This window comes from Amblyomma americanum, chromosome 11, assembly GCF_052857255.1.
Source record: "Amblyomma americanum isolate KBUSLIRL-KWMA chromosome 11, ASM5285725v1, whole genome shotgun sequence".
NCBI lineage: Eukaryota > Metazoa > Arthropoda > Arachnida > Ixodida > Ixodidae > Amblyomma > Amblyomma americanum.
Genome location: NC_135507.1, coordinates 33,585,054 through 33,597,743, shown reverse-complemented (window position 1 = coordinate 33,597,743; position 12,690 = coordinate 33,585,054). Strand labels below are relative to the sequence as shown.

Sequence of the window (12,690 nt, the reverse complement as noted above, 5' to 3'; positions counted from 1 at the left end):
AATAAAAGTGAAAATTAAGCGTTCGCCGAGTTTAAATAGCAATCGTTGATTGGATAAAGAGGGCGCAAACTGCAGCCGTATTTTTCGTACTAAAACAGCTCCTGGCAACCGAAGCCTTTCCCCTTCTCAGCACCTGTTGCATTGGAGCAGCTGACAGAGGCAACGCCGGCTTTAAAAATGGTAATTTCCTTCCGGCATGCTCACTATTCTGGGAACTTGGTAGCCGTCTCCGTAAACCAGAAGCAACGGTCGACTCCGGGTTAGCATTGACAACGGCCAAGTTGGGGAAAATTTATGCGGAATCGTGTATTTTCTTCCGGACATTGCGAATTCGCCAAGCGGCGGCATGGCCTTGAGGAAACCGTGCCGACTTCATTGTCTTGACGTCAGAAACGTATCGTGTCAAATGCTACGCTTTACGTTGACGCCGAAACTGCGTCGTTCATTTAGCGGCACGCTACGATGGTGGGCTGTCGCCCCAGACCCACACGCCGTACCAGCGCCGGTCACGCCAGCGCGGTCGGGTTTCACGTTTGAAGTATCAGAGCGAGCACATTTAGGCACCGGCCGCAATACGCGTTTCGGTTGACGGAAACAGGTTTGTCTTTGGCCAGGGCCTGCCGGTCCTTTTTGAAAAATCTGTCTCCGAAATAGGTCATCTTCATTTTCACGTGGCTCGGCGGGTGTCCGACTAGTCCTAAACGTCTGCTCGGTTTTCTTTTCGGGTTCTTTTTCTCTCCTTGTCCGAGGTGTGAATGAGTCTACAGCGTGCAACTCTTTTTTTCGTTAGCGCTTCGACTGTTCGGTAATTTAGGCTGGTTTTGGAAGCCGGTTCAGGTTTCAGTTCGCCGAGCGTCGCTGATGTGACTCTCTGAACACAGTCAGTTTCTGCGAAGAGCGGCATAATCGATTCGAGTTGCGTAATGAGCGTTAGGGCGAAATGCGGCGGCTTTGGTCTGGAAGTTGCCGCAGAGACGTAGTACGCAATACTGTACTGGAATTGCTACTCTGCACGTGTCGCCCACGTATCAAAAGTAGTCTCGCGTAGATACGCGTACGCTCGCGCATTCAAATCTAACGACGCTTGCGCGCCTTTTGTGCGCCGTAGCCTTTGTCTCCTGAAGACTGCTTGATGCGCGTGATGTTTGGCCGCGAGGAGCAATTGATTCCGGTGATCGAACTCTACTTGGCGACAACTCATAGCTGTGTACTACGTGGTATCTGTCGTTAGGTTGTCGATGGAACACAGATTTTCGCACATTTGTGCTGGGCTTTCGTTCCAATTAACTGCGATTAATAGTTACATAATGCAGTTTCTACCGGCGTTGTTTGCCATTCCCTCGGCGAATTTATTTTTTTTCTTTGCTGGTAAAGGTCATAAGAACAGTATGGATATTAATAGCCCTCGCATGAATTCATATGTGACTTTTGAAGCACTGACTGACGCCTCTAAACTCGGTCCGACCTCACCTTTTTCTAAGCTATTTATTCTCCAGATACATGGGCAATAAATATCGAACGTTAACATTTAATGTTTGTAACTGAATGTTCTAGCACACTGTAGACCTTGGTGCTGTGAATGTTTTATTTATGCACCCTGTGGTGTTTCCTCTAGGTTGTTCAACGTAAGAATTTTTTTATATTCATTGCAGTGTACGTGTTCTTGTATTTCAGGTTGACAACAGCAGTGATGTATTTAGCTTGCTCAAGAAGATTTGCAGTCTCCAGGAGGAACGAGCATACACGTACAGACTTTTTGAAGAGTGAGTTTGGTTTTTCTCTTTGCGAATTTTCGCAAGCCTCAAGTTGGGCTTGGAGCATGATTGATGACGTGCGATCCGAACAGCTTGTATCGCAAAGCCTGCGCTGCACCCTTATGACATTTCACTTTGATGTAGGCGTCGGAAAAGCGCATTTGCTCTGGCAAGTGCGAGTGTCGTCACTGTCTTCGTCGGGGTTGAAGCAGTAAGGCTGCTGAATTCGTGCTGTCAGCTCTTTTTGTATTTTAGGTTTTCGTTTCTAGCTACCTTATAAGTTGGGAGATATTCTGTGTGGAGAAACACGTCACTGAACATGAAAGCAACTGGAGATTCTGTTGGTCTCATGCAAGCATTACTTGTTATAATGGATGCTTCATAATTTTTTTTTTTTCATGTTTGCTTCTCATGCTGTTGTATACTTTGTACTCGCACAGTACTGCGCTGACAACCCCGCTTTCTCTGCTTAGTTTCATTTTTGCTTGCTCAGGCGGTAGGCAAACATAGTCTCAACATATAGGACACACAGTTGCAGTTTTTATTTAATGCATTGAAACACGTTAGTCATGTACCTTCGTCCTATGGGAATGACATGCTGGAATACCGGGGGTTGGGGGTAAGTTGCCACTAAGCAGGGGTCTCATGAACTTTGATAAAAACATCTGGAGTGGGTAAGCTGACTGTGGTGTGGCCCCTTTTGGTGTCAAGATCAAGGCAACCTTCCCACGAACTGATATGGTGATAACGAATAATGCCTCATAGCCCTGTCTGGAGATAGTACAGTGGCAGCACATTGAGAGGTACTAAGCTGTATTTTTGGAGTTATCAGTGCTCATGCATGAGAGCCAGGCTGATGTTGCAGCTTTTTCTTGCAAGCAAGTCTGTACTTTTCACTTCTGCCATTGCTTAGTGCACGTGAGCTGCCCTTCAGAAAAGACGCTGAGTGGGCTTTCTGCATAGGCTGCTTCAAAACTGTTTAGCTTGCAGCTCGTGTCGGATTTTTTGCACAGAATAAAGGTGACTATGGGACGCCGCTGTGGCTCGGTGGTTATGGCGCTCGGCTGCTGTCCTGAAAAATGCGTGTTTGATCCCAGCTGCGGTGTTCGAATTTCGATGGAGGCAAAATAGTGGAGGCCTGTGTACTGTGCGATGTCAGTGCACTTAAAAGAACCCCAGGTGGTTGAAATTTCCGGAAGCCTTCACTACGGTGTCCCTCATAGACTGAGCCCCTTTGGGACGTAAAGCCCCCATAAACTAAACGAAAAAGAGTAGTGTTGAGCAGGAACATCTCTTGCTTCAGGGGTTCATGTGCCACGTACTCATTTTTCTTTCATGTGTCAGATGAACAGCACTGTGACTGTCTTGTCGAGTGATGTGAAAACCATGCTTGGTTGACTTGTAAGGAACCTCGTATTACTGACATGGCACCTGCCATGTCAGTACCTTGCCATTCTCAGTTAAGCCGCTTTGAAATGCGGAAAGTCTCAATTAGGCACTTAAGCTAGCTGAGAACCTAGCTTAAGTTGTTGGGTCGACAAGTGCATCTTCAAGTTTGGCTTTAGTGCAAGGTTGTTCGCTTAGTGCAAAGGTTGTTCGTGAAATGCGTTAAGGGCCGGCGGGTCACTTAAGTCGGGATTTAAGTTTAAGTTTCGTTCTTGAATACAGCGGTAAGACTACACCACAGTAAATAAAACTCGCAGGAGCTCTTGTTTTCCGCTTCTTTCCTGTGCTGCCATCTTATTGCCATTTAATCGAGAAAATGTACAAACTTGCCAAGACAGTCTGCCATTAGGAAGTACTTTGCCATTTGTGGGGCGCTGCAGGCCCCTAAAATTTTCAGCTTCCAATACTTGCCTTGCAGTAGCAGTGGTATAACTATTCTCTGTTTGTGCCGAAAGGGAAAATATTTGGAAGCTGTTTTTGTTCCAGCTTGTCATTAAGTTGGGTTTGTGTTTCAAAAAGGCTAGCTTCTTTTTTTAAAGCTGCTAAGTAAAAAATGCACAGGACTAATAAGGATTGAAGTGCGCTTACTGAGTTCGCATCTTTTTTTGCCACGAGCAGGGGCCACAAGATCTACCTGGCAACGGCGCCAAACTACGACTTCCCCACTTTTCGAGAGCTGGTGCGCGAGGTGACTCAAGAGTTCAAGCGCATCTCTGAGGGCATGGTGGACATTGAGCGGCGGCTCCGGCTCGACCACAACTCGGCACACCTCGCAGACTATGTGCGTGCCTTGCAAGATGAAGAGAAAATCAAACTCGAACTGGTGAGTTTCCGTTGAGTTGTGCAGCGTAGCTGGTTTGTGACATCATGGCAGCTGCATTCAAAGTGGTCGCGCACTAGACTCGCGTGTCCAGGCCCTGCTTGAACAGTGCACCGGGAAGCACACTTGTCATTTATAAGTGGCCGAGTGCTCGAAACCTGGCCTCGTCACGCGTGCACATTCCCATGGATCAGGTTTAACCCATACGTGGTGAAACTTCAGGAGTTTGCAAAAACTAAAATATTTTTTATATAACATGCTGTTCTCATTCCAGGATTCATTCATTCATTTATTGGTAGAAATTTTTTTTTTTCAGCACTTGAGTTTTGAGCCTTCCGACAGTGTAGTGTAGGACACTGTGCAAATAAATACGCTACGTATTATGTGTGATAAAGCTTCAAACATTGGACATGGACTTTAAAATCGCATTTCGCATCACGCACGGTGGTTTTGTTATGAAAATACGCAAAAAATAACTTTTTCTTCAAGGTTTGCAAGGTAGTCAATGGGGTCGAATCTGAAAAATTGGCTTCCAGGGAAGAGTTGCAGATCTTTCTGAATGCACACAACGTGCAAAACTTAAACCACTCAACCCAATAAAGTCGACAGCAGATTTTTCGTACCCTCTAGGGACCGCAAAAACGACCGAAAAATCAGGAAAATCAAAATTTCGCCGAAAAAATTGCGAACTTATTGCTGTTACGCTGAAGGAAGAGGTCAGTTGTGCTGCACACATTCTAAAGTTCCTAATGACTAAATTTCGCTCTGCGACACATGCAGAGACGACGAGCGGCAACCGCTTTCACGAGCTCGGCCTGCCTGTGCTGCCCTTGGCATGTCGCCGATGAACACGCGGGTTGGGACAAAGTCTAAATAGGGAAAACAAATACGCCGCTGCTTGAACTGCGCTGTGCCCACAGTGCGATGGACCCAGAATGGGAATGCGAAAATGGCGAAACAATAAGAACCGAGAAACGGCCGAAGCAAGCGCTTCGTCAGCGTTGGCCTCCGTCATTAGGCCTAGCGACTAGAGCCAAAATCTGCATCGTATTCTGCGATATGCACTCTGTGGTGGCTTGCGTATAATGAGGGTCGTCTTGCCTGTCTTCGAAACGCCAGTTATTTACGGTTTTACGATAGAAAAGTCACGGTTGTGGTGCGTTCTGCCGCGGGTACGCTGACCTCGCTTTAAAATGCACCAGCATTTCCTCCCGCGCTCGCAGTCTCCGTGAAGCCATATGCCCCCCACGCGCTTCACTGCTACCTCTTTCCGTATTCGAAACGAAAGACTCTGCATAGATGAGTTCCGCGAACTCTGACTGCTTTTAAAAAAGTTAGTGCGGTGGAAGACGTTTAAGAACCGTACGAATTCGAAACCACGCGGGTGCAATGTGCAGACTCGCGCAGAAATTCAGTATTGCAAGAGGCCCCCTTTAAGCTTGAATTTCGTTTTATTTGATCAAGTTTTCGATCTCTCCTGCAGTTTGAAGTAATGAGGTTCTACTGTACACATTATATGGCGGCGAGTGCGAACGAGGTCCGAAAAATCGAGCATTCAGTTGCGATGCCTCCGAAATTTCAGGCAGTCTTGTACATTGGCTCTATGGGCCATGTCGTGGTGCCGCAAAAAACTCCGAATAATCAAGCATGCCCAATTTTCGGTCGTCGTCTGTATTTGCACAGGAATAGGCGAGAGCTTCTTCAGCCTATGCTATAAGGCGCGAGCTTTCACTAAATAAATTTTCAGTGTTACTGCGCAAAAGGGGTGTTCTACATCTAGGACATTAGGCATATATATATGGGTTAACTCCTCATGTCTCTAAAAGCTGTATCGGGCCCACCGGGCAGCGGTGATTGTTATAAATGCACAACAGAGCGCGCCACTCAAGTACTCTAGACAGGCCTATGGACGACTCTACTAGTGGTGGTCTTGCTGTCATTTTATCATTTAAGCATACCGCACTAGCCTCTCAAAAGGCTGCAGCAAGGGTTCGGGTGCAATGCTCATCTCTTACAAAATGACCATTCACAAGATTTATGGACAAAGGATGTAAAGTTATCTCGGATATTCACATTTTCACTGTCAATTGTGCCCTTTTCCTGTCAGTGCTTTCTCACATATTGCCTCCTTATTATTTTTGTTGCAACATAATTTTCGCAAAAATTTAGCATTTTTCCCACTTTTTTTTCTTGCTACTTTCTTTGCATGGTCGCACAAACGGAGCAACCAGATTGCTACCAAGATAAATGGGAAGAACGAATTTACTGAGGTGTACATCATGCTAAGCAAGGTGTATTTACTCTCATAATAAACACTGCTGCTTTTTCATTGTGAACATGGCAATTTTTGCTGATATATTCCCCTGTATAATGAATGCAAAGCTCTAATTTTTATGCCCAAATTTTTTGGGGAAAAGAAGTGCCTTCATTATGCCAGTAAATAATTTGTAATGTGTGTGTTGTGGTGCCCTGTTCAGACAGCCAAGCTACAGCTGGCCAAGCAAGACCTGATGGACAATCCAGAGGAGTCAAAGAACCAGGCTGATGTGGCATCAATGAAAGCAAGGCAAGTGGTCCGCATGCTATACAGACTGTTAGCATTCACCCATCAGTCCGTTTCTAGCCAGTCTTGTGCATTTTCTGGAATCATTACATAAAATGCTGGTAAAACATTCTTATAAGGTCTTCCTACTTATAACTACTTCATTCCTAAAAAGAGGCAAGTACCCTGTAAACACAGCCTGTAAGGGCCGCACCTATGTACGGGCCACACCCAAGCTCTCCACAACCCAGGAGGGAGTTGCCTTTGAAATGCACGCTCCGTGCCCTCCGCAATCAACTCTGCCAGCGCGCTTCCTCGCGGAGGCCGCGGATCATCGTAATCGCCACCAACTTGTTCCTCCATCGTGAGCTCCCGCTATCCATATCGGCATCGGTATCCCCAGCTCTTTGTTTTCACTGACTGTGGCTGTCAAAGGCTTGGGAGTTGTGGTAGCATGGTAGTTCGCTGTAGTTGTGCTACCACCGAGCGTTTCAATTTCGGACTCGATGGGCAAGCACCTTAATAGCTACATGGCTGGGAGTTTGCTCTCGAACACTGCAAGCATGCGTCGGGCAGGAAGTTTGACGTGAACGATGAATGCATCCAACGATGGTGCAACCAAAAGGATGCATTGAGGAACACAAGCTGCAAAAAGTGCACTTTCCGAAGCAAGCCATGCAAGTTTCCCGAACTGGAAGAAGAGCTGCTCTATTATGTGGTGAGAGTATGGAACAACGGCTACGTGTTGACATCGGGCATGCTGCACGACTTCTCATGGGGTGAGCATGCATAGGGCACAGCACCAGCTCGGAGTCTGCAGACTCTGCGAGTGACGATTGAACGTAGATTGCCGCTCATTCCCTGATCTGTGTGTTCGTATTTAAACAAAATTTTCCACACATCGCGTATATGGGCCGCACCCTGAAAATTGGCCATCGAATCTGAAAAAATATGCGGCCCTTACATGCGGTTACACGCTAGTAAAGCTTGTATGGTAGGCTCTCGCTAATTTGATTTCACTTAATGGCATATACAATAGGTTCTCATCTTGGCCGCCGCGGTGGTTCGGCAGTTATGATGCTCAGCTGTTAACCAGAAAAACTTTTGTTCGATTCTGGCTGCAGCGGCTGCATTTCAGTGGAGGTGAAATGCTAGAAGGCCATGTACTGTGCGACGTCAGTGCACGTTAAAGAACCCCAGGTGGTCGAAATCAACCGGAGCCCTCTGCTCCGTCGTCCTTCTTAGCCTGAGTCACTTTGTGACATTAAACCCCACAAAACCAAGGTTCTCGCTAATTATAATTCATTCAATTGGAACAGGTTTTTTTTAATTGAAACAGTGGCCTAGCTCTGCTAAACGTCAAGTGCAATTAGACTCCCCCATGCTTAATTTGAACTCGCTGCAGTGTTGCACACAGGCTTTCGGTGCCCTTCGAGTTGCAATCACCGAGAGTCCCCAAAGACATACCCCTGTAATCCGCGCATGGTGTGTGTCGATTACAGTAGAGCGCACTCTGTGTGGAGTTCATTCATGGGACCGACTTCACTAACAGTGTGTGCTGCCTTGCCAGCATAAATTTTAAAGGCACAGAAAGTAATGTATAAAAAAAGCAGTTGCAGGTTGTAACAGAGTTTATAACCTCATCTTTTATTATAAGTGAAATGTAACAATGAAACAAGATCACTTCCATCTCTTCTGCATGCTGCAATGTGTTTGTTGTTGGAATTCTGCGTAGTAGGCTGGGAAATTGTCTTGCATTACCTTCATAATAAAAAAATCTTACCATTTATTTTTGTTATTGTCCCAAAGTTACTTAGAATTTCTTTCTCATCTACTTTTCCAAGTCTCTCTCTCTGTGTCTGTAGTCATTGTCGTGACGGGAGGATGCATAGCCTAAAGTGTTGCTGGAGATGCTGAAGCGCACTCCCCTACCTGTATTAACTTGCGTGCTTGACAGGGGTATTACATAAGTAACAAAAGTGACTCTGTTTGAAAGCATTCGGTGCGCTTTCACACCTGTTGATCCAGCACAGTTTTTAAGGTGTACCATGTCGCAGTTGTGACACACCTTAAAAACAGTGCTGGATCAACAGGTGTGAAAGCGCACCGAATGCTTTCAAATAGTGTTGCTTTTGTTACTCGGGTAACAAGTTAAGGTGTACTATGTCGCAGTTATGGTACTACAGCAGCGGTGGCCTAGTGATTTGATCAGCCGCCTCGCATGCAGGAGGTGCGGGGTTCGATCCCCAGTGCCACAGAGTACCTACTGGTGAAACAATGGGTACAAGCTTTCGTCTAGCCTGGTGCTCTGCTTCTTTAGGGTGAAGTGCTTGGTAAATGGGTCTTTGACTCCACCTTGAGAACAAGACGAATACCTTGTGTCATGGTGCTCTTTGTCCCCAGATGCCCTTGCGCCATAAAATCACAATCAGTTGTGATACTGAGGTCATACACTAATCGCACCCTTATTAACCGCCATCTCAGGTTAAACGGCGTGGTGGAACGAATAAACGACAACCTCATGGAACTCAAGTACGAGATGAATGGCTTATAAGAGGATGAAGCACAAGAAATGACTGCCAACAAAGGACCCTGCCAACATATGGTCTTCAGCTGCATTCCTCAACAAGGAACACTTCTTCGTATTATACCAGTCCCCTCCTCCTCCCTCGTTTTTTTTTTTTAACAGTTCATAAGAACTTTTTTTGCCTTCCTTAGCTCAGTTTTTGTAAGAATCTCAGATTCGCTGCCTGTTTCCCCTTTTTCCCTGCTTTGCCATTCAAGGGCGCATTTTTCCGATTATACATCTTTGTTCAGTATCATGGGGTTAAAATGCTTTGAGCTACGAGAATTTTAGAAATGTGCTATATGGCTGCTTTTCCATGGCCATTGCACTAAGCTGACAGTACAGCATAGTCGCCAGTGTCATGTTTTGCAAGCTTCAGTCTTGCCAGTGTTGTTTTTTTTCTGTAAGCAGCCATTTTTGGTTGGCGATGTTAAAGATGCCGCATGAGCATTGCGTACTGAATGAAATCGCGCGGTGGCAATTCTGATGTCGCCCAGAACTTTTGATACCGCAGAAAACAAAAGTATTGCCTACTGAACTAGCAGACCTAGGCTGAACTTGTGCCTGCTGTCACTGCCTGCAAGGGGATGCCATTTGGTAGCCTACTTGTCGCGACGTCAACTTGGTGAACATGTCAACACGCTTGTTTTCTCTGCGTTTAAAAAAAATTGCAGGAGCGACAGCGTCTTCGGTGGAAGTTCAGTGACCATGTTCACATGTTCATTCCATGGAGATGGTTCCAGGTACTAAGAGCAACAATCATTTGACTGACCCAGAAGATCATTGATGTTCATCACTCTTTGCAAGACAAAGCCGTTTCTGTCAAGATCGATTTTCCACGCGCGCATTTGTGAAGTTGTCACTGCAAGGCAGAGGCTAGCAAAATCGCGTAGTTGCTCTTTGTCATGCATGTAGTGATTTTCAGATGCTCTGCTAGGTTCCTGCACCGCTTTTTTTTTTTTTTCCTGCGGCAAGTACAACGGAGGATCGGCCACTATCAGCCACGAGATTGTGTTCTTGTCAAAGGGGGCCAATGTGGAGGCAGTTTCTTCAGTCATTCAGAGACAAACATGTCGTTTAGACAAGCATTTTGTGATAAAAACCAAACTTGTCACTTTTTCTCGTGAAAACAGCAAGTGAATATTTCTTTGTTTCCCTTTGTCCCTTGCTTTTCTTTCCAAGTGCTTTCTTTTCTCTCAATGTGCAGTCTGTTTCGTGTGCCGTGTTGTTTTGTATTGAATTACATAAGCCATGTGAAAACCAGCAGATGAGCCGACGACGTTGCCCGAAGTTGTGGTCTCTGCTCTGCAGATGTGGTGCGGAGAAGCTCCAATTGCCAGGTGCCAATTTTTTTTTCCAACGCCATCCGAAGTGTTTAAGGTCTGAGGCATCCAAGGAATGGGTGTCTCTGGGAATAAAAACTTCAACTGGAATTGAAGGTCTCTTGTTTTTTTCCTTGCCTGTGAAGCAAATGCAAGTGGTGTATGCATCAAACATAAATTTGTGAACGTGATGTATGCGTTACTTTGCACAAGTATAAAAGCTAAGCAGCCTGCAATTTTTTTTCAGCATGTGGTACATTTTATTAGTCACCTGTGCCAAATTCAGATGCAAGTGCTCATTTGTGACATTTGTACTGATTGCAAATGCAGCTGGAAATTGCGCTATACTTGTTTTGGTATCACTGGCTCTGTTGTATTGAAAAAAAAACGAAGGAATTGGGATTTCCAGAGGATGCAAAAGTCTCTCGCTTCAACATTGCTAAGCACCGTTATTTTGCAGGTGGACCCCACCTTGCTTTTAGTGTGCTTGAAGTGCCCACTGACCCAGGGGGCCACTTATGTGCCTTTCCTCAAAATCGACAGTCTGAACACATTCCACTGGTTTTGAGAAAAGGAAATACGCAGAACGGCCTCAGTTCCTATGAGCACGCCACTGCTCGCAGTGTAATTTAAGTGTTGAGTGATCTAGTTATCCTTGCTGTTCACACACATACGCAGACACCACTGAAACCCAGGGAGTGCAGAAGTGCTTCCGCTCTACAAACCCGCTCATCGTTATGCTGTACTTGCGCCCTCCACTATTCGCTCGCTGACATGGCTTTGTGCACGTGTTGAATATGGCGAGCTGCAATCCATTCGGCAGGCGTGATTTTGCTACATGAACACCGTGCATGCGTTCGGTGCTTGGCGTTGCTCTGTACCGGCACCTTGAAACGGAAAGCCTCTTCACTTCCTCTTTCCTGCCGATTGACGTCACCGCACCTTGCCCGACACTTTACACAGGCTGCAAAGGAATTCTAGCAGGAGGCATTTGTTTGGGATGGTAGTGTAAAAGAGGCAATGAAAGCAATTGATGGCGTCTGGGTATACGTTCACACTGCATTAGTTTGACCTACTTTGATGAAAGCCGTGGTTAGACAAACGCGGCATCGCCACGCGTCCATTGCTTCTAAAGCAAACTTAATATTGCTAGGTGCTTGTCGACTGCAGTGTTAATTTCTTCAGCGATTGCATGACGACCACGTGTTAACTTGATTTTCAAACTTTCGGTGGTGGGCCAACCTAATTTTTGGGGCTGTCCCAGGTCTGTTCAGAGGACGCAGGTCAATGAGTCAGCTCGGTTATCAAATTTTCGGGAGTGGGCCACCCAAATTTTGGGGGTGGGCCAACCCCTTTCTTTAGACGTGGAGATTAGTTTTTGAGGAAAGAAAATGGCGCATTAAGTGTCTTGCTTCTCGGTGGACACCCAAACCGTGCCCGTAAGGGAGGAAGGTGGGAGTGAAAGAAAAGGCTGTAGTGGAGAGCTCTGGAATACCGGGTGCAGAGAAAGTCCTTGCGGGTGGTATTTTGATTGTAAAAACCAAACTGATTGAGATATGTCTGAAATACAGCAAATACTTTATTTTCACACTAAAGACAAAAAAAAAAGCTACTGCTCAAAAATTATACCTTTGGCCTTAATGCAGGCCCTGAGATGCTTTGGAAGCGCCTCGACCACGGAACGCAGGTGGTATAGGTTTCCTCCCAGGCCTTCTGAAGCGATCGCTTCACTGTTCAAATTCTTGAGCCTTGTTGCTGGCCCTACTCTCCAAAACTGACCGCACGGAGTAGGCAAGGGGGTTTAAATCGGGTGAGTAAAGAGGCCATTCTTTAGAAGTGAAGTCTGGAAACGGCTTGGCACCACTCCTGAACGACTTTTTGCCTTGTGAGCGTGTGCACAGTCTTGTTGGAAGATGTGATGCTTGTAGTGCAACAAAAAACAGACAAGGGACAAAGATGAACGGGACAAGCATCTCTGTCCCTTGTCTGTTTTTTGTCGCGCTACAAGCATCACATCAAGTAAAATGAAGCAACTCGCCCAGCAAAAAGTTTTATTAAGCTTGTTGGAAGGTCCAGCTCCGACCCCCTGAAGTGATCATGGCTCCAGGGTTGCACCACCTTCTCCAAGATGTCACTTCGATAGTTTTGGCTGTTCAGCTTGACTCCCTGATCGACAAAAACCAGAGGAGTGTTTCCAGACGATGCCACTCCAGCCCAAGCCATGACAGCGGCTCGATGCC

General features: G+C 46.1%; 1 protein-coding gene across 1 annotated transcript; it reads left to right on the top strand.

The window, feature by feature from the left end:
• The first annotated feature begins 95 nt into the window (after positions 1-95).
• Positions 96-10,561, top strand: LOC144110640 (required for excision 1-B domain-containing protein-like). The gene is made up of 5 exons (XM_077643682.1): positions 96-180; positions 1,675-1,763; positions 3,819-4,023; positions 6,498-6,586; positions 9,047-10,561. Exons 1-5 carry the CDS (start codon positions 178-180, stop codon positions 9,114-9,116), a joined length of 456 nt encoding a protein of 151 aa, XP_077499808.1. The 5' UTR covers positions 96-177; the 3' UTR covers positions 9,117-10,561.
• Positions 10,562-12,690: the final 2,129 nt, after the last annotated feature.